The 20,773-nt window shown below is 45.6% G+C and overlaps 1 protein-coding gene across 5 annotated transcripts in view; it reads left to right on the forward strand.

Moving 5' to 3' along the window:
• The window catches only part of fstl4 (follistatin-like 4), a 247,226-nt gene that overhangs the window by 80,704 nt on the left and 145,749 nt on the right, over positions 1-20,773 (forward strand). For 4 of the 5 annotated variants that reach the window (XM_064349753.1, XM_064349757.1, XM_064349754.1 and 1 more), the window contains one exon: positions 19,521-19,656. In XM_064349753.1, the coding sequence (XP_064205823.1) occupies positions 19,531-19,656 (126 nt within the window). In that variant the 5' untranslated portion in view covers positions 19,521-19,530. Of the gene's footprint in view, positions 1-13,465; positions 13,716-19,520; positions 19,657-20,773 lie in introns of those variants that run through there. The other variant, XM_064349756.1, reaches the window with a different exon arrangement.

The following is a 20,773-nucleotide window of genomic DNA, read 5'->3' on the forward strand; positions in this document are numbered from 1 at the left end:
TACATCTATCAGGGTTGAGATTTAGAGTCTTTGCAGGGCCGTGTGAGAGAATTGCATTCTGCAACTCAAGTTTTTATTTTTTAATGAGATATATTTTCATTTCTGATATGGTCCTGTCTGTCCATTATAATTTATCGACATGTTATGGTTGAGTTCATAAAAATAAAAACTATAAAAATGATTCAACATCGTCTAATTTTTTGTACGAATTGCAAAGATAGTGTAGCTACTACATTACTTATTTATTACTTTTTATTTTATCTCTTGGAAAAAAAACAGCCATAATTTTCACACACCACCTTTTTTTATCCAGTAATTATTTCAGAATTATCCCCGTAAAAGTGTTATAAAACGGAATTCTTCCTGAATCGTGATTGTGGGTTGGGGGGGGGGGCACACACCCCCTTTTCTCCGTGCCCATGCAGCATATTTCCCGAAACAGAAGACTCACCCGAGGCGTACTATTCTGCTTTAAGTGAGCTTTTTCATTTGCTCACAGTTTAAATATCCCACATTAAAGAAGATACAATGCATATTTGTTCCATTTCTTCTGTTCGTCGTGATGCTGGATTTCTCGCCTTTTTTTTTCTTTTTTTTCCCCCAAAGTGGTGCGGGAAATACGGTTGAAATAATTGCGTGCGCAGATATTTTTTCAGCCCTCTGGAGAAATTGAATATGCATCCGCGATTTTGAAAAGGTTTTTCTTTAAATGTTTTAGCAACATTAATAATTTCAAAAGAACATAAAAGTGGTAATGTGGTTTTTTGATGTGTCTTAAAGAGCGGTCTTGTCAGATAAGTCAGGGGGAGGAGAAAGTTCAGTGAGAATTAAGCTGGAGAGGGAATCTAAGTGTTTAAATCCGCCCACGGCCGCCAACATACCTTCCATCAAAGGGCGGAAGTACGTGCGGCGTTTCTTATCTCCACAAAAAGGTCTTGGCCCCTTAAAAATCGCCATGTTTACAACATCTGCGATTCATGTCCTGCACATCTGTGAACGTACACACTAAAATATGTTGGGACGGAGTGTAGCACAGTGGGTAAGGAACTGGGCTTGTAACCTAAAAGGTCACAGGTTCGATTCCCGGGTAGGACACTGCCGTTGTACCCTTGAGCAAGGTACTTAACCGAAATTGCTTCAGTATATATCCAGCTGTATAAATGGATGCAATGTAAAAATGCTATGTAAAAGTTGTGTAAGTCGCTCTGGATAAGAGCGTCTGCTAAATGCCTGTAATGTAATGTAAATGTCAGCCAGCCGAATTGTTGATATAAATTGATGGCAAGGTCTCGGTAGCTGCGCCAAAATCTTTAGGAGATACAACACTGTTTAATCTGGGGTTTATACGGACGTGTATACAAACCAGCATGATTCCAGTCTAAATCTGAAGTGGCAGAAAATTAAAATGGACATTAGAAATATTTTTTCTTCGATGAACAGACTATACAGTGAAAGTAACAACCCATTATTGGTCTTTTGGTGAGTAGTTAATATAGGAGTTAGCGTCAGTACAAAATAACCTTTTTTTTAAATTCTAGCATCAGGTGTCCTGTAATTGGCTGCTTTGACCCTGTGTTGTTATTGGCTGAAATAGATGCGTTCAGACTCTCTAAGTAGCAAAGCTCTCATTGGGGAGAATTAATTGTATAAGCCCTGGGGAGCAGAGGCAGAAACTGAGCACGAATCCAAATGCTGTGTGTTTACGTGAAGTCAAAGGGTACAGGAGTAAATTCCTTTGTGTAGTTATTCCTTCGGGAGGCCGTGAACTCTGGGTTGAGGTGTTGATATTGTGTATTCTAAACCTTGCCAACCCTTTGCATTATTCCGTCCAGGTACCCGAGTCAGCATTTCGTCTGTTACTTTGACTTATGAATAAATGCAAGTGACACCTTCCCTACTTCAAAAACACAGCTTGCCAAGTCAATTTATTTTTGGCTTATTGCTGAAATGTCCAAACTGTGCAAAGAAAATGTTTTTTAAAAAGAATTACACTGCGAGTCAAAGTTACGGACAGATGACGGGGAAATCCCGCACGGGGTCTTATTTATGAACACATGCAGCATTTATAATCAATGTCTGTTGATTCAAAATGTCCGCTAATTTGTAAACAAATCATTGGCCACACATTGGCACCGGGAACTCTCCTCCTGGGTAGAGAATAAGTAAATAAATAAATAAGCCCTTTCCAGCTTGGTTCAGGTGCATTGTGGGAATTCCTGGCGCCCGGACATGTTGCTGGCTGTTGGCTGCCGGCTGCTTTTTGGCCTGCTGGTCACGGGCCGTGAAATTCCTTCTGGGACAGCCGCCCCCCCCCCCAGCCAACAATCACAGGAGCTGCCGGGGTGCCAAGTCAAGGTTAAGTCCCCTCTCTCATCCCCCCCCCCATCCCCTACCCCCCTCCCCCCCACTCAGCAGCTCTTGGAAAAGTCAATGCCTCCCAGGAGGGGGAGGGGGGGGGTGAGCGGAGTCAGGACAACATGGACGCCGTGACGCAGGACAGACTGCGCCGGGTTCCTGTCCAGCTGTGCGGGGGGTGGGGGCGGAGAGGGGGAGTGACCGAGAGGAGCTAATTGTGGGCATTATTGATCGCCAGCTTGGGCACCCCCCCACCACACCCCCCCCACCCCCCACCCCCCACCCAGCTTCCCACGGTAAACAGGATTGATGGAGTTGTCATTTTTGTCGTCGTGTGTATTTTCTGACACGCACACGCGTGTCTCCCCCTGGCGTGTTAGCGCCGTTCGGGTTCAGCGGCCGCGCCCGTCCCCGTTCCCCCCCCACCCCCGTCTTCGGCTCGGTAACCATGGCGTTGCGTCGCCGGGCTTTGCTCGTCCTTATTCGAGCGACGGCTGTTTGGTGAAAATCAGCCCTGCCGCGGGCGGAGGGGTTTTAAATGCCGGTGAGAATCGCCAGATTAAGACGACAGAACGGATAGAAGAGAGTGAACCTGCCCTGACCTGGGAGAGACAGACGTCCTGCCCCCCCCCCCCCAGCAGCCCTGCCTCACAAGCATTCACATCCATTCTGCACATGACACGCTTTTTAAAATGAATGAATGTGACAATAAGATAAGCACAGAAAACTATGAAGCGCTCTGCAGGAGGAACATGGAAATGTTTCTTTCAGTCTCAGTCTCCCCCTCTCTCTCATCCTCTTTTCTCTCTATATCTCTCTCTCTCTACCCCCCTTTACCTCTCTCTCTCACACACACGCACACACACAAAGTCAGAAACATTGACCCAGGACAAGCATGTTGATTTAAACTAAAACACACTGTAGGCTTCTGTCTCAGCGTGACTCTGACTCATTTTAGCCTCATTACTTTTACTTTTTGTATGAGAAACGCATCGATGCAGTCGCTCCTGTCACTGGCCTGGTTCCCTTTTGGCGAGGAACACGAACGCCCCGGAAAGACGATGGCAAGGACGCCGTGACGCCACACGCCTGTTGCCATGCCGATCGCAGGTGTGCTATTTATTCTGCCTCAGATATAATTGCATGTGTGACAAAGTGAACCGAAAGTTTAACAGATTATGTTTACTTCCAGGGGGAAGAAAAGGGCTTATCAAAGCATCATTAAGCCGAGCGATGCTTTTCATATCTCAGGCTAATGATCCGTGTAATGTCAGCGCTGTCCCTTGGTGAGGCTGGGGTTCTCAACGGGGGAGGGGGTGTCTTTGGCACAGTATGGCGTCCGCGTGGGAAAGACCGTCGCCACGGCCACCTGGCCTTCGCGCCCTGTTCCGGTACGAAGACGCGCGAAACGCGAGCAGCGCACCTTTCAAAGCTCAGGGACAGGGGGGAAAAAAAAAAAGCCGTGGCTTCACTAAACAAAAACAAAAATAAATAAAGAAATAAATCTGCTTTTAAACCCCGATCCGGAACACTAAATTCCGGTCCGGGGCGAGCTGCGTGAGGAGGATGCGAATCGTTCTCGGTGGCGGTGGCGGTGACTGCAGACGGCACATATGGCGGAGATCAAGTAATTAACCCGATCTGGTAATTACTCCTCCATTTTGCGGAGCGGTAATTACTCAAGTTTACCTGGTCTTTAGAGCGGGGGAAGCGCCTTGCCCTTCCGCCAAATTCCCCCTCCCATGGTGCAACTGTTACGTTTTTTTTTTCTCTGATTTGAAAAGTTTCTTTCTCGTAGTTGGTTGTTGTTGTTGTTAGCTTCCAGGTTACCTTGGAAACCTTGGTTTAGCTAGCTAGGGCAGGCCCAGCTGGTTGGGGCTTTCTCTCTCCTGTAAAATGTGGGCGGCACGGCGGTGCAGTTGGGTAGGGCTGTCGCCCACACAGCGAGAAGGGTTCGAATCTTGGTTGGGTTCTTTCTGCGTGGTGTTCAGAATATTTACCACAGTAAGCCGAGCGGTAAGCTGGGTTTTTATGTGGCAAAGACACAGCTTTCCATTGTCAGGATGCAGATCCGTCGAGCCAGTCATTTTCCGGTATGACTGTGGCCTTGAATACCTCCCCTGCTCACAATCCCAGTTTAAACCAGCCTAAACTGGGCAAGCTGGTTTAAGATGTGTTTTCCACACTTCACCCGCTGACCAGCCTATATAGTCAGCTGGTCCACCAGTATGACCACCAGTTTACTCTACCAGCTTTGTCCAGGCAAAGATAAGCTATGACCAGCTAGAAACGTTGTAAACACAGCTTAAACTATCTTAAACCAGTTGAGAATCCCAGCTGGTTTTAGCAGGAGGGGTCAACACCAAATGTTATATTACATTGTTTATTTACTCAGGAGACATCTGAAACAGAGGCTAATTGCATACTATGCAAATGACCAAACTTTTCCTGTGTTCAGCAGTCCAGGAGTCCGTCAGGAGTTCAGAAGAGCAGATAGCAACTGACCCTGAAAAAAAACGAAAATAAAAATATAATCAGGGCTGGTGAAGCTCAGGGCTCCAGAGATGCAAACTATATATATTCTTTTTTATTAATGAGTTCAGTAAGCTAAGGGTATAAGGCTATGCTTAAATGCCAGTTAGGTTGTGTAAATAGGAAAAGATGGAATTTGAGAGTGATATGGTTTTCTCTGCCCTCCCACTTGTACCCGTTAAACTTTCGGTTTTCGCCCTCCATCTCTCCTCCTCTTCACGCAGCGCAGCCTGCCTCGCGCTGGGCTGATCTGCCTGCAGCGCTTTGATCCACTCCGCTGCAGAACGGGGCGGGGGGGGGGGGCTCAGCCCGCTTAGCGCAGCTTCTCTCTCTGCTTCTTCCGTCGTCTCGTCGTCGCGCTTATCCGTTTCAGTTTCAGTTTCAGCACGTCTCCGCCGCGTTATTGACGGCACCGAGGCAGTTGCTGCTCGCGCGACGTTAAAGATAAAGTGGCTCGCGGTCACTGCTGAGCGCGGCAAACGAGCCGGAGCCAGACGCAAGTAACGCGAACAGACGGTCGTGTCCTGACATCATGCTCCTGCGGTACAGCTGACGGGTTATATAGAGGGATGTGGTCAGTTAGCTTTTGTTATGCCGTTTGTTTTGCCGTTTGTTTACCATGCCTATAGCGCTACTCAGGAAGAGGGTTAAAGAATAGTTTCACCCCTCTTCTTCCTCAAACCCCCTCTCTCTCTCTGTCTGTCTCTCAATCCAATTAGCTTTATCGGCATTAAATACGTATAGCAGCCTACATATTGCCAAAGCAAACAGGAAAAACGAATTGTATAACAGTAGAAGTGACACATGAACAATAGTTAATACTTCTAAAATTATAATTGGAGTTCAAATATAATGAAATTAAATAGTGAATGTGTAAACGAAAAAGAATAATAATAATAGGTTTCTCACTGTCTCTCATATCCTGGCGACCAGCCAGTGATATTTCAGCACCACTGCTAGATTTTCTCATCACCGAGGTCTGGAGTTACTCTACCTACTGTAGTTACAAGCAAGGCTTGGTGCTGTACACCAGCACAAATGTGTTATTTCAAACTGCCATTTGAGAGAAAAATCACCCATCAAGTTATGTGATTAATGGAAAGAAACTGCACAAGAACTAAGGGTTGACTGCCTATGTTATCACCACTAAATTAAAGTTGAAATGGGCTAGGTCCACTTTGACATCATTTACTGGATAGCTTGTGCTATCTAAACAGCCTGACACAGCCCTGATTCAACACATAAACTGCAGATTCCCTAAGTAGTTTCTGTTCTATTATGCATTATTACACTACGTTACTGGCACTACACTACGCTCTTATCCAGAGCGACTTACACGACTTTTACACAGCATTTACATCGCATCCATTTTATACAGCTGGATATATACTGAAGCAACACAGGTTCAGCATCTTGCTCAAGGGTACAACGTCAGTGTCCAACCCAGGATTTGAACCTGTGACCTAACGGTTACAAGCCCAGTTCCTTACCCGTTATACCACACTGCTGCCCCCGCGCTTACGACCATGAAAATGGCGGGAAAAGTAAATGTAATGTGCCTAACAGTGTGTGGCTGCCTGCCCTGGTCACTAAGGGGAACCCCCTCTCTGCTCTGGAAGAGCTGTCTCAGTCCTGCAGCTGTGACACTTCCCCAGTCGAGCGTGATGCCTGCTCTTTGACTCTGCTCACGCACTTGAGCTTAATTTCCTCCAAAATGTGTTTTCGTCTGGAAGAAAGTGAGAAAGCGCTTTTCTTCAAGTGGTCCAGTGGCAGCGGTTGTACAGTATCTCTCTGTGCATCTGTGCATAACAAGCTTGGCCTGACTTCGTTGGCCTGTCTGTTTCCCCTTCATTATGACAATGATAATAATTATGATCATGGGTAACCAGCATGCATATTTAACTAGGGATTAATTTTGCCACAAAAAGTCAGCTGATTAGGCATCACCAGAAGGGATGTGTTCAGGCTGCTTGATCTCCACTGACAACCCATTTACAATCCCAATTTGGCGCTCAGTCTGAACGGCTTTGGGGGAAGTGTGAATCTGAAATGGTAATCCACCCGAACTGATGCATATTTCATGAAAAAAAGTGTCATGCGTTTCGTTTTTGGCGACTGTATCCTTAAAAAAATAAATAAAAATAAATCAGTATTACGGTAATCTCTGTTTTACTTTTTTTTAGAGCTACTGGGACAGTACTCTGGCGCCTCTGATCACAGTGGAGATGCGGAACACTGAGAGAGGTACCGTCACGTGACCTCTCATTGCCGTCGCCACGGCAGCGCAGAGGCCGTAGATGAAAGCCTCGTGTAGCTGAGAGTTTCCCTTTGATACGCCGTACGAATGCGGCCTCTCTCCCGTTCAGCAGTGCACCCGGCTGCACAGCAGGCCCATTGTCCGGGTTATAATTTCACGCAACTGTAGTGACTCTTATATTAAACAGACCTGAAATGCATTTCAGGATCTCTGTAAAAATGCACTCATATTATATATACTGTATGATAAACAAACATCGAAAGCTCATTTATTTTGTATTCAACGGCAGATTTGCAGGGTAGATTTCCCTACTGACGTGACTGAGGGTTGCCTAGTCTTGGAGTACGACCCTGGGTGCCCATAAGACATTAAGAAGGGGGGGGGGGGCACATAAACAAAACTTAATGGAAGGTCCAGCCAGTCAACTCTCATTATCGCTTCTGAACCTTTCCCACACGTCCCTGTGGAAGTTATGCCCTGGCATTGCTTGTGTGAGATATAACTTGCGCTGAAACTTTTGGATCAAGCAACTGGGTCCGTTACTGTAGTTGGATGGACCGGCGCACTTCAAATTGACGAAGAGTCTCTTGACGAATTGCATTGCTGCCCATCTTTCAGTCCAGTGTGAACCTGGTGACTCAGAGAGTCGTAAGAGTCGTAGGAATAGTAGGAATCGCATGAGTCGTAAGAGTCCATATGAGTCGTATGAGTCCTAAGAGTCCATAAGAGTCCATATGAGTCGTATGAGTCGTATGAGTCCATATGAGTTGTATGAGTCGTAAGAGTCCATAAGAGTCGTATGAGTCGTAAGAGTCCATAAGAGTCGTATGAGTCGTAAGAGTCCATAAGAGTCGTATGAGTCCATATGAGTCGTAAGAGTCCATATGAGTCGTAAGAGTCCATATGAGTCGTAAGAGTCCATATGAGTCGTATGAGTCGTAAGAGTCCATAAGAGTCGTATGAGTCCTAAGAGTCCATATGAGTCGTGTGAGTCCTAAGAGTCCTAAGACCCCGTATGAGTCGTGTGAGTCTTACATCAGTGCAGTGAATGCTGATGAGTCCCTCTGCGAGTCGGTGAAACGACTCCTTTGCGAATCTTTACTAGCGGAATTTCGTGGACACCCGCGTGCTGCAAGCTGCCCAATCTTAATGCCCTACCGAAGGCGCCAGGTGAGGCCATCTCACAGGATAATTGCTCATTAATATTTAAGGCATTTTAATACGCTGAATTCATCAGCACCTTAAAAGAGAAAGTGGAACACTTATCACACATTTGCTGTTGTGGAGAGTGGAGAGTGGGTGGGGGGCTATCCAGCTATATTAAATGGGATGTTATTACAGTAAATTGAAAAACTGAGTGTGACAGATTGGAAATTTAGACAGGACACTGGGGTGCCCTGCGCCGTTTCTAATAAGGGTAAGAGGTTAGGATGAGAACGGGACACCTCCCTTTGTAGCCAAATTGCTCTTCCAGTAGGGGGCAGTGTTCCCACTGGGCCTTGCAGGAAAAACGGTTACAAAGCTGCCAAAAACATCTTTTGCCTTGCAACCGAAGAGCGCCTGGCGGGCTACGCATTTCAAACGCCGCGATCGTTTAATTCCCCGGTAATTGTCGTCGTCTTGCGATTTCCACACTCGTCCGGCCGCGTCGCGGCAGGGGTGCGGGCGCCGCGAGCTCGCCCGTCGCTTCGCAGCCCGCCCGTACGCAGCCGTCGCTGCCGCCTGAGAGTGATGCACTGTGGGAAATAACCATGAATTAACTCGCGCTCCTCTGATGGACTTGCTAATGCAGCCAGCGTCTTACACAGCTCTCAGGATTTCTTTCGCTCGAATAGCACAAATTAAGTTTGATTTAAGGGAACCAGGAGCTCGTCCTCCTGACCATAATGTTCACATCCATCTTAGATTTGTTGCAAACCCCGTACGTGCCCACATTATCAGATTGATGTGAATCTCTTGCTTTAAGCACAAATCCCTTCGGCAGATTGTTCCTGTCATGGAGTTATGCTGTTGATAATAAGGGTGCCGTCGGTGACGATTGAGAATTTTATTCTTCCTCAGGTCCCCCCTCTGTACATACCGGTGTCTGTCAGGGTGTCTGTTGTGTTTATCTTGTCAAATTTGGAGAGTTACAGAGCCTTCTGAATATCACCCCTGCCTTCCAGTGTTTTTTGTTCAAACTTTTTAAACACCTTTTTTAACGCGCTTTTAAGATTCATTAGCAAATTTTGCGTGATGAAATGTGCATAAGGGAACTTTTCAAAGTTTGTGCACTTCGCAGTAAACAAAGATTTATAAAAAGGTTAAAAAAAGGATCTTGATGTAAGTGTGGGCTGTGCGATTTGTTTATGTCATACCGATAGATGTTTCCGGAACTTATTTTGGTTCATTTCCATGAAAGAAGGCAGCAGTCCCTCTGCTACCCTTGCAGAGAGGCTTGAATGGGAAAGATGAGAATTTTGATGGTAAAAATACTTTGATTATGAACTAGAACAAACAAAAATAATCACAAACATCTTTTTATCGAAGTAGCAGAAAATCAAACCGTGTCTTCAAAGTGTGTCTGAAGAGCCGATGACAAATCGAGCGGAACTTTACGAAGTTCTAAACTCTAAACGATTTTTAATTTAATTTCAGCCGGTAACAAATGCAAAAAATTAAATAGAGAAATAAAACTGGTTTGATGGTAGCAGAACAAGTACTGTGTCATGGGAATACATAAAATCTCCTCCCATAGGTACTGTAGGGAATTAGTGCTCAATTGAGTGCACCCAGGCCATGATTGCATGTGCAATAACAGGCTTATTGTGTCCACATACTGCTCTTGGGCACGTTAGCCGTACTGAACATGCATCAAATCCCTCCAGTCCCAGGTTAGAGCAGGAAGAGCACCGTACCTTAGTCCAGGCTACACCATCGCCTGCTCTCTCCCTCTTTGTGATCTCTGGACCCGAGCATCAGCCAGGGCGAGCCGTGAGCACGAGCAGAGGAAAGCGAGGGACATGGAGGGTTGGGGTTGGGGTTGGGGTTAGGGTTGGGAAGCCCACACCTGTGTAACAGATGAAAAGCGCAGGGCTTGTCCTGAGAGCGAGTCCTGCAGGAACAAAGACACAGCCAGCACTTTGCCTACATTTCCCAGGGGGTGGGGGTGGGGGTGGGGGAGGGAGTCATTTTCTGACATGCTTTCTTTTCACCAGGATACAAGGGGGGGGGAGGGTAGGAGGAGATGGAAGGGTAGGTAAAGGAGAGGAGAAAGAGTGGGAAATCAGAAGACTTTAGCTGTTAACCTTTTTCTCAGAGAGGTAGCGTTCTGCATATGTAAGTAAGGTTCACAGTGTGAACTTTACGGCATCAGTGGTAATGGAAAAACGACGCTGTTATTGGCACCATCAGTAAGGAACAGGATTGCTGCAGAGGAGGAGAGGTGATGAGGATTGATACGACTGTGGAACACACGACTGGAATACGACTGGAACACATGACTGTGGAACATGGGGCTGTGGAATATGACTGTGGAACACAGGATAGTCTGGTTTAACAGTCTCGCTAACGTCACACACACACACACACGCGTGCACACACGCACGTGCACGCACCCTTATCAAGCCATTTAACCCTTTAAGGCGTGAGATCACAAGATATGTGATTAGAGTGTTCTTAACTGAACATTCTGATGCTGATGTCACAATCACTGCTGGTTGACAGAAAGCAGTGGAGTTCTGGAACACTTATTTAGAATTTTGAAATTGAAAAAACATTCCAAAAAAAAAGGGTTAACCCTAATTGTATTTGACTGCTCCCTGGTTTTGCCTCGCCTTGCTATAATAGCCATTGACGTGTTTCATTGTACAGATATTATCCAGAACAGAGCCCGGGCCAGCAGAAATCTTCCCTTGAATTGTACAAAGACAGGAGTATTACTATTAAAATGGACAACATCTCATCCGTTGTTGCCGCTACTGTATTGCTCTTTGTGTTATAAGAGGACTGTAATTTATCTGCCGTATTTGCTGATACCGCTGAGTGAAGGAACTGCTGGGCAATGACACCTGTCAGGTAGCAAGAAGGAAAATAAAGATACGAGCCAATATATGAGTCTGTAAGGAAGCTGCTGAGACAGGCCTGCCAATGCTGTAGGAGTAGGATTATAAAATACCGTTTAATTTACCTGTGTCTAAAGCAGGCAGTAACCATGGCCTCTGCATGGAATGACTGTGTGCGTGTGCACGTGTGTGTACGTGCGCACTTGTGTGTGTGTGTGGGGACCTCTTTACCTGCACTTTAAGAGAGAAACTTTACTACTAAAAGTTTATGTCAAACAAACTTTGGGTAGGAAGAGGAATTAAATGAAAAAAGGCTTTCGAGACTTTTCAAAAAGGTGTGAGAGGCTGTGCTGTGGGGGGTCTGCTTTTGGAGATATTCTGCGTTTGAGTCGAGCATCATAACAAATATCTTTCTTGTCACTTCCCTAATTCTAATTAGCACAACAACAAAAAAAATGCCCGCTGTTGAAAATTTTTTAGTAATGTTAGTTATAAATAACGCCTTGTTCTACAGATTTAAGAACTTTATTTGTTCAGCTATTATTATGGAGAGATAGTCGACACACTAAAGGAGAAGGCATTATCCCTCTCTCTGTAGCAGTGATGAATAGATGGATGGAATTAACCACTCGGAATTTAATTTGTCCTTTTTTCATTCCTGGCTTGACAGTGAAAATCCAAAGTTAATTATGGTGTGCTGTGCACAGATTTCTGATGAATTTCTGATAAATCGGTCATTACCAATTCTGGTCATTAATGAATCCATGACTCCGGTGCAATGGGCAATTTATTTACAGTTCAGTTCGTCTGGAAATGTTATTATCCACGGTGTTATCTTGAAAATAGCGTTTACTTAGTTTGGGGGTTGTACAGGCCTTGAAAATGTGCCAGGGTTAATTCTAATTATGAAATGCAGGCCGGCTACAAATCCAACAGAAAGGCCTAACGTGGGTCCTCCCCGTGTCAGATCCTCGCCTCCCGAATGCGGGTTTAACATCGGCTCTGATTATCCGGACTGAGCCGGTACCGCTTCACGCGGACAGCTCTGGCGCACGATTTAGGTTCGACGCTTTCCGCAGACAATGAAGAACTTAAGAAAGTGCATGGCTGATGCAGTTCTTTCTTTTCTTGATAAATATTAAAGTGTCCATGCATTTTTAAAAACGATTTATGTAATTTTAATGGAGCAAACCATTGTGTCACGTATTGTAAGATTAGGCAGTCCGCCCCCCCACCAAAAAAAAAAAAAAAAAAAAAACCCAGCTCCGTTCAAATGCCATGAAGATAATACGTAGGCTATTCCGTGAGATATTGAAGACGGATGATCTTTCCTTAGATCGTTTACTTCCCAAGTACCCTGCCTCAAAAACGCAAAGTGTGCCCAGCAAAGAATAAGAAAATGCATAACAACTGTGGTCCCTGATTTGGACTGTTCTTGTTAAGTGGACCTGCCAAAGAGGTCCAGCTTTAGATTTTTCCAAGTGCGCAATTAATAAGGGCATGAAATCACGAAATGCTGTTAAGATTTGAGAGAGAGAGAGAGACAGACAGACAGATGAACAGAACAAGAGAAAGAAAGGGAAAGAGGGACAGAGAAAAAAACTTCAGGCTGTTCTTCCCAAGCCTCCCGTGTGTAATATTGATGCAGCTCCTGGGGAAAGAAACTGACTTGACGCTACCTGCAGTCTTAGACATACAACCGTTGCCTTTAAGAAGTCGCCTAATTCCCATTTCGTGAATCGCCAAAGCAACATGCATTTAACTGAGACGTGTCTCGGTAACCCGGCTACCTTTCATATCCTCTGATTGATTGATTGATTGATTTCCAATTGACGTGGTTCCGGGAACCGGACGAGCTCTGGGCCTCGGTTGCAGTACCAAGCGGCGTTGATGCCTCGCGCGCCATCTCCCCCCGCCGCGTCTTCGGGGTCAATTTTAATCTCTGCAGTCTTTGTTACTGTTTGATTAAATGGTGCATATTCTTTTCTTTTCGGCTGCAAAGAAGCACAGCACACAAAGCCTCGATAAATAAATAAAGAAATAGAAAACTCTAAATTGTTTTCAGTCTGGTAAATGAAGCAGAGAATGTGATTTTTATCATGCGTTATTAACATTGTGGTTATTTACTGTGGTGGAACCTGTTTATCTGTAATTGGAAAGTCAAGGGCTGCGCAAAGACGAAAAAAAAAATTCACACAGGTGTCAATTACACCGCGGAATATGTAGATCCGTGCGTGCAGCGGGTGACGTCAAAAGGAGTGTAGTCTGAAGCTGTTGAAATAGGACAAGCTGTAACACTGAGAAACATTCAGAGCGGTAGAATGGAGTGACGCGAGGAGTAGAGGACGCGAAACACGCAACGTTCTTCCGAAACCTAATTCAATAAAAAGCCAGCTGCGCCACGAGACTAATCTGCAAACGGACAGAAGGTGGAACTAAGAATCTTTTGCCGTCTCGACTGAATACGCCTGTGACTGATCTGGTTAACGGCGCTTACATATTTTTTATTCGCCAGTGGAATACGACAGGTAGGGGAGCATTTGTGTTTCAAAACGTGTTCAAGGGGGAAATTCGCTGTCTCTCGACAGCACAAACCAACATGTTTTTGCTTCGGGTGTCAAGATAAATGCATAGACACTATCTGAAAGATTATTTCATTTTCAAGTTTGTATATGGTGATGCTACTACTGGCAGTCTGCTGAAAACCATTAATATGCTTAAAACATGTTGTTCTTACTAATATCAGAACTGGTTATCAAGCAAGACCACCCGAAATGATAGAGATTTCCCCGGTTTAAAAAAGCACCAGTGCTGCTGGGGCTAAATGTGTATTTTGAGGCTGAAACTGTGTGTGTATCCTACTTTGACATTATCCCGGTAGCTTTCGCATTGTTAAACTGACGTACTAAAGCAATTTTGATCTCGGGCACACTTGCTTTAACATGGGCTGCACGACCGGTTTTTGTGTGTATGGTGCATATTTACGCATGGCAAACGCCCTGCTTCCTTAGCGATTGGCTCGTGCATATACACATTTTGGACTCGAAGTTCGCAGACGCAGACATATGCAGGTGAAGTCCTTGAATTGGGGCATATGTTGCATTCTCAGTGCGTGCACGCGAGCTGAATAACACTGCACACATGATGGGGTTCGGTCAGCGCGCGGCAGTAATTATATCGCCGTATCGCTCTCTCCCTCGGTTCGCCCTGATGGAATCCTTTATTTCTTAGTTCGACTGTTTGGCAGGACATTGGAGACGCTCCATAAACAGACTCGATGGACACGGGCTCGGTTCGGGCAGATCTTGATTTTACCCCTCATAGTTGTTGTTTTTTGTTTATGGTCCTCTTTAATTATAGAAAATGCATCTTAGGAATACTCCATTGGTGGTGGTTTGAAAAGCGGTCCTACAGTGATGGTAAATTCTGTGTTAAGGGGACGATTCAGACTTTGATGGAGAGCCTTTCAGATCGCGGTAACGAGAGCTTCGCCCCCCCCATTAACTTCGGTAGTGCCTTGTATTTTTCCCCGGCTGCTCACAGCTGTGAAGTTGTCATCGTTCTGATTTTTCTTTTCCTCCACTGGAGTTAGTTTTCCGAACGCCTTGCATTGCAATCTACATATTTACGCCGCGTTATTAAATTGAATCGCGTTAGAAATAATTCTCTTCAGTAGAATGTCTTCAGTGGGGACTGCATCGCGTTTACGTGGAGCTCTCCGCAGCCGCGGTGCTGAAATCGGTCCGCTCGGTCCCATAGGCGTATTCTTTCGTCACGCCGTGCACTGAAAACGGATGATTCATTTGTTTGCGGGAGCGAAAGGAAAACGAAATGTCATTTTCTTTGACATAGATCATGTCTCCGCTGTAGCTGGTGTGACCTAAAGAAACAGCTGACAACGTGTCAAATAAAAACAAATCTCACGTAAAACACATGCCTTTCTTTTAAAGTGTCCGACTCACCGCAACGAAGCGATGCGAACTAAAATGTTGCTATGCACTATGAAACACGTGCATGTCCATTGCGGTTTCTAATGCAGATTCTAGGAACACTCGGTGCGCGGTACGGTCACATTGCGACTGTTTTGTGGCAGTGCCGGTTACAGCCGTCCACCTCCATTCATTCTCTTTTGTCTGTCGTAATTTGCTTGTGTCGTATACCTTGCCCTCGCTAGTTGCAGTACTATTAGCCGATATGCCTCTCTCTGATATTCGAGTTTGAGACTTTTGTTATGAATTCTGATGTTAAGCATTCACCCCAATAGAGGTTATTTGCAGCAGTGGAACACTTGTGAACCTTGTAAATAAAAGTTTTATATTTTCAGGTTAAAAAAATGCGTGAAGTAAAGTTCCACACAAGTATGGTCTAAATTTCTGTTGGTTGATATATATACAGTTTAATTTTGCGATAAGGAGAACAATGTCTCAAATTCCCATTGAAAGTAAATTTGGAAGGCTGTTCATCAAGGAGCGATCCAGGTTGTTATCTAAAAAAGACAGACATAGACAGAGTCAATGTTGTTAAGTGAACCTCATTGAGTAAAGTAATGCCCCAGTAATGAAAATTACCTTTCTACTGTTATGGCTAAAAGGAAGCCTTTTCGCAGAATGTGTTAAAATGTACATAAATGGCTTCACCAAATAAATTGACAGTTGCTAATTAAACTGATAACCTAATCTGAAAATGGTGGCTTCAGAGTAGTTCCTTTTTTTATTTAACCTCCATGTTCTTCTACTTGTGTCCTTGCAGTGACTCATAGGTTTACTATATCTTTTCAGGTGAGAATCAAGGTTATTAACTTAACATATGTTAATGTGAATATCACAATGTAAACAAGAATCTTTATGATGTGCACTTAGGAATATGGCTTCTTTTACGACTATGCGCCATATACTGTACAATTTATGATGACTACACACACAAGTAAACACGCACACACATGTGAATGTACTCAAACATGAATTAACACACACAACATGCACAATGATTAAAACTGTGTCTTTTTATGTTCCAGGTTGCATGTGCTTTACAGAGTATATAACCACTGTCAATTGCTTCTCCCAATTAAATCAGTTCTGTTTCATTTTGCTGACAAAATTAAATTCGTTTCTGTTCATATGTGCCTAATTAATTTGTGTTATGCGTTGACTTATCGTAGTGCTCTAACGTTGTGATTAGCTTGAAGTTGCTGGAGGGGAGGTTCGAACTTGTAAGTTTGCTGGACTTTTTAATTAAGAACTTATTCACTTTTGATTGTTGCAGATCTTTTTAATTAAGAAACTATATTTCACTTTTCTGAGGTTGTTGCAGATCCTTAGTTTATTTTCACCATCAAGTGTTCTTTGTTTGTCAGGATGAATCCACTTTGATAATACCGGAGATGATCTGTGCAGTAATGTAATTCAAATGCTAATTGCTTTGGCACAATGTTCAGAGTGACCTTTCGTGGGACACAGTATGTCAGCGTTGGTTAGCCTGCCGGTGTTGTCTTCTGCTGAGAGTGCGATCAGTCTTGATCTCAGACAACGCGGCTCTTTAACCCTTTGAAGAGTAGGCTTTTTTTGGAATCTTTTTCTTCTTCAAAATTCTAAGTCAGCATTCTAGAGCTCAACCGCTTAGAATGTTCAGCATGTCTGTGATCTCGCACCTTCAAAGGGTCGGAAGGAAACGACTTGCAGTGAGGAATGATCCCAAATACAATGAGGCGCATTGTGAGTGGATAACTTAAAAATGCGCAGGTCGCCCTTCATCTTCAGCAGCTACGCCCCGATCTCGTTACTTCCCCTGAGCTCCGTTTCTCCCTTGCATCCAGACGGAGAGGTGCTGAAGAGGTGTGACTGAGGCGCGATAATTAATATCGGGGTTCTCAGACAGGCTGGGGGCTGTCAAGGAACTCTCTCCTTATCATCAGCTTCTGGGGGACGTGCTCTTCGTTTTGGCATGTGGAGAGTTACGCGCCGCCCTCGGACGACATCGTTTTGCGTTTCCGACGGGGGCAGGTTTTCCAGAAGTGACAGTGTGGAGGAGTCTGATCTGCCCTTGAAGGCTTGAATCCAAGTCTCCACGTGCTCACATTCGAGTACTCCAGGCTCCTGCCGTTTCTTCTGCCCATCTTGTAAAAAAAAATGTATGAATATCTTCTGCTGTGATAGCTGTTGTTTAAAAAAAAATTGGTACTGGATTTCAGTACGTTTAAGACATCCAGGGCGCTGCGATTCACCTCTCTGAGAATCTGCGCAGAGATAGGGCAGGAGGATTTGAGAAAGACAGGGTTCATCTGCTTTCCGTTGGTTTACTGTCAGCGGTGCCTCCGTCGCAAGAGGGCTGCAGTTAGAAATCTTCACATTAGTATAAATAACAGTTCACAACCTTATCTCCCCGGAGCCCCCCCGGCCTCATAAATTCACTTCAGATACACTTCAAAATGGCGGAGATTTATCACGTTGCTTTGTCATACGAAATTCCTGGAAGAATTCATCCTGTTAACCTGGTGTCAGAGCGATGGTGGATAACATACGAGTCATCTCCCCCCCTCGTCCCCCCCCCCCCACCACTGACGGGGAGTTTGATTCCCCCAGCCTACCCCCGTCTGCGGTGTGCGCACACAGGAACTGAAGGAGGCGTGTGAGCCAGCCAAGCGTTCTGACTGCGTGACCGGGAAGCGTTTCCCCGCGGAGAAGCGTTTTATGATATAAAGACATCCGTCAGTAAAAAGTGTGTTGGGACCTGCCCTCGGGCTTTCTGTCTCCGCAAGAAAGCCCCCCTTCCCCCCCCCCGCCCCGTCCCACCCGCCTTTGATTAAAAGGCAGCGCATCCATCGAAATAACTTCCACAGACAAATTGATCAGGCCCTCTTGGATTTATTTATTTATTTATTTTGCATGTGTTATGATTAGAAGAATTTGACCTCTTTGTGCCACAAATACATCAAAACTGTGGAAAGAAGACCTACTGACTTACAACTTGCTCGCGTGATTTATAATTGTGATCGTGGGAGCGTCTGCTTACGAGGGAATATTAGCGTTTGCTTTTTTGGCTTTTAGGACAAGGTCCTGACAAATGGAGGAAGTGAGGTGTCCTCTGGCAGGAAGTGAGGTGTCCTCTGTCCGGAAGTGAGGTGTCCTCTGTCCGGAAGTGAGGTGTCCTCTGTCCGGAAGTGAGGTGTCCTCAGGCAGGAAGTGAGGTGTCTCTGGGCAGGAAGTGAATGTAATGATAACAGAAGATTGTGAATGAAGGGAAGGGGCTTCTGCCTGTGGACTGGACGGTGCTGGGGCTAGCTGAAGCTACTTATCTGTATGTCTAGTAGAGAGTAATTAAACCCTGACGTTCATAGTGTGAGACCACATTCCTCATCGGCCACTAATTCTATCATTAAACATGCAAGGATACTTAACATAACACAGTGACAGATTCAATGGCACTTTTGTCTTATAATAATAATAATCAATTACTTCTACTGCTAATTCTGTACTACTACTAATAATAATAATAATAGTAAATAGTAGGATTTAAAAAATATTATCTCAGTAAATCTGTATGTTGACTTCATGGCTTCAGTGGTTATCTCGCCCAAAGTTGGTTTCTCCTGCTTTTGTTGAACTTAAAAAACGGGCTTGAGAGCAGTCTGTCTGTCTGTCTGTCTGTCTGTCGCTCTCTCTCGGGCTGCAGAGAGCGCTGCCTCTGTCTGAGTGCCTTTCCGCGGCTGACTGGCTGACCTCATCTGCTGCTTGTTTTCAAAGGCCCGGGCTCTCATCCCTGTGATCACATGGTTTCGCGTGTGTAGGGACACTCGGACAGGCTGGCTTTCCGCCGTCCGTAGCTCGTCCCTGTCCCGGCCGGGGCCCTTATCGGAATGCAGACACCGTCGCGTTTGCCCACTTTCCCCACGCAAGCGAGTCACATGATCTCCGGAGCGCAAACACCGACTGGAGGAGAGCCGATATTTACAGCTCTGAAGCGCACATCTATTTTACTGCTCCTCTACTGAGTGTGTGTGTGTGCGTGTGTGCGTGTGTCTGCGTCTGCGAGGGGTGGGGGACATTCAAAAGTAAAATAATCCCATCTGTAACCTGTTATTTCTTTTTTTTTTAAATCCTTGGCACTGAGGATAATGAATCCATATGTTCATGGGGGGACAATCACATTAACAATTAACTTAGCCAACGGGACTGTGGATGTGGTAGAGAAGCTGAATATGCCCAGATGAATGAGCTTCTCAGTGATTGGTCCTGGCTGCTCATTGCTGCTGGGATGGGAGGCGTGGCTTTGGGATGAGTGGCGTTGGCACAGGGGGGGCACAGCGGGTGACGGTTGTCGTGTCCTTTCCCCGGCAGGGTGGCACCGATGGGCCGGTTGAGTCTTTGGGCGATTCCTCTCCTGCTGGGCGTGTCCCTCCAGCCAGCCGACGGGTGGAGGACCGAGTCCACGGACAACAGGGTGGAGAACGCCACGCAGAGACTCCACCTCAGGGTAAATATCACTGCCTGTTCATCACTCTCTCTCTCCCTCCCTCTCTCTCTCTGTTACACTCGCTCTTTCTATGGCCTTCTCTCTCTGTTAAACGCTCCCTCTCTCTCTCTCTCTGACTTTCCTCTCTCTTACACTCACTCTCTGTGTGACACACTCCCTCTCGCTCTGTAACCTTCCTCTCTCTCTCTCTCTGTTACACACTCCCTCGATCTCTTTTACACCCTCTATCTAGTTTAATTTAAAATTGGTTTCAGTGTGATGAAAGATTTTTGACCATTTGTAAACATAAAAATATTTTCACGTTTTTATTAAGCCTGAGTGTGCTGCTCTTCCTTGTCTGTCAGCCCCGCTGCTCTGTCTCGGTGACGTGCTGGGTGACGTGCGTTTGCTGAGTGCATCTTGATTGCGCGCTGTTGCGGTTCTTAGATGAGGACGTGTTTAAAGGACATGCACAGAGAGTACGTTGCCGTTGCCGTGGCGTCAGCAGTGCTCCTCTTCCTCGTGCAGAGACGGCGATCTGTCACTCGGGCGTCAGTTTCACCGCGATTCACCTTTTTATTTTATTTTATCTTTTGGCTTTTTGCGCTCTGCATTTGTATTCAGATCCCATTCACCACTCCTCGCCCACAGATTCTCAATGATTTACTTCACCTCAGTACCCCCGGCCCAATTGTCCATGTGATCCATTTTCTGTTTTTTTGTGCTCGTGTGGATTAAAATCTGGGGAGGGGAGGGGGGGCGGAGAAGCAGAAAGGGCACCGGCTGGCGTATGATGCATAAATAATGCCCGAGAGCGTAATGAAGCGTCCGTCAGGCGCTCCAGTGTCTGAGGCGAGAATGAAAACCGCTGTAACACCTCGAAATCAATTTCCCTGCAGAGCATCTGGAGAAAGAGGGAGGAGGACGGGAGAAAGAGGGAGGAGGACGGGAGCTCCTCTAACGACCGCTTCCTCTGGTCCGTGTGCAGTTAAACAGGCCGTCCTCTGGTCTGTGTGCAGTTAAACAGGCCGTCCTCTGGTCTGTGTGCAGTTAAACAGGCCGTCCTCTGGTCCTCTGGTCCGTGTGCAGTTGGCTTCGCCCACAGGAGAGCCGTTGCCTCAGAGAGCAGATGTATCCT

This window comes from Anguilla rostrata, chromosome 9, assembly GCF_018555375.3.
Source record: "Anguilla rostrata isolate EN2019 chromosome 9, ASM1855537v3, whole genome shotgun sequence".
NCBI classification, from domain to species: domain Eukaryota; kingdom Metazoa; phylum Chordata; class Actinopteri; order Anguilliformes; family Anguillidae; genus Anguilla; species Anguilla rostrata.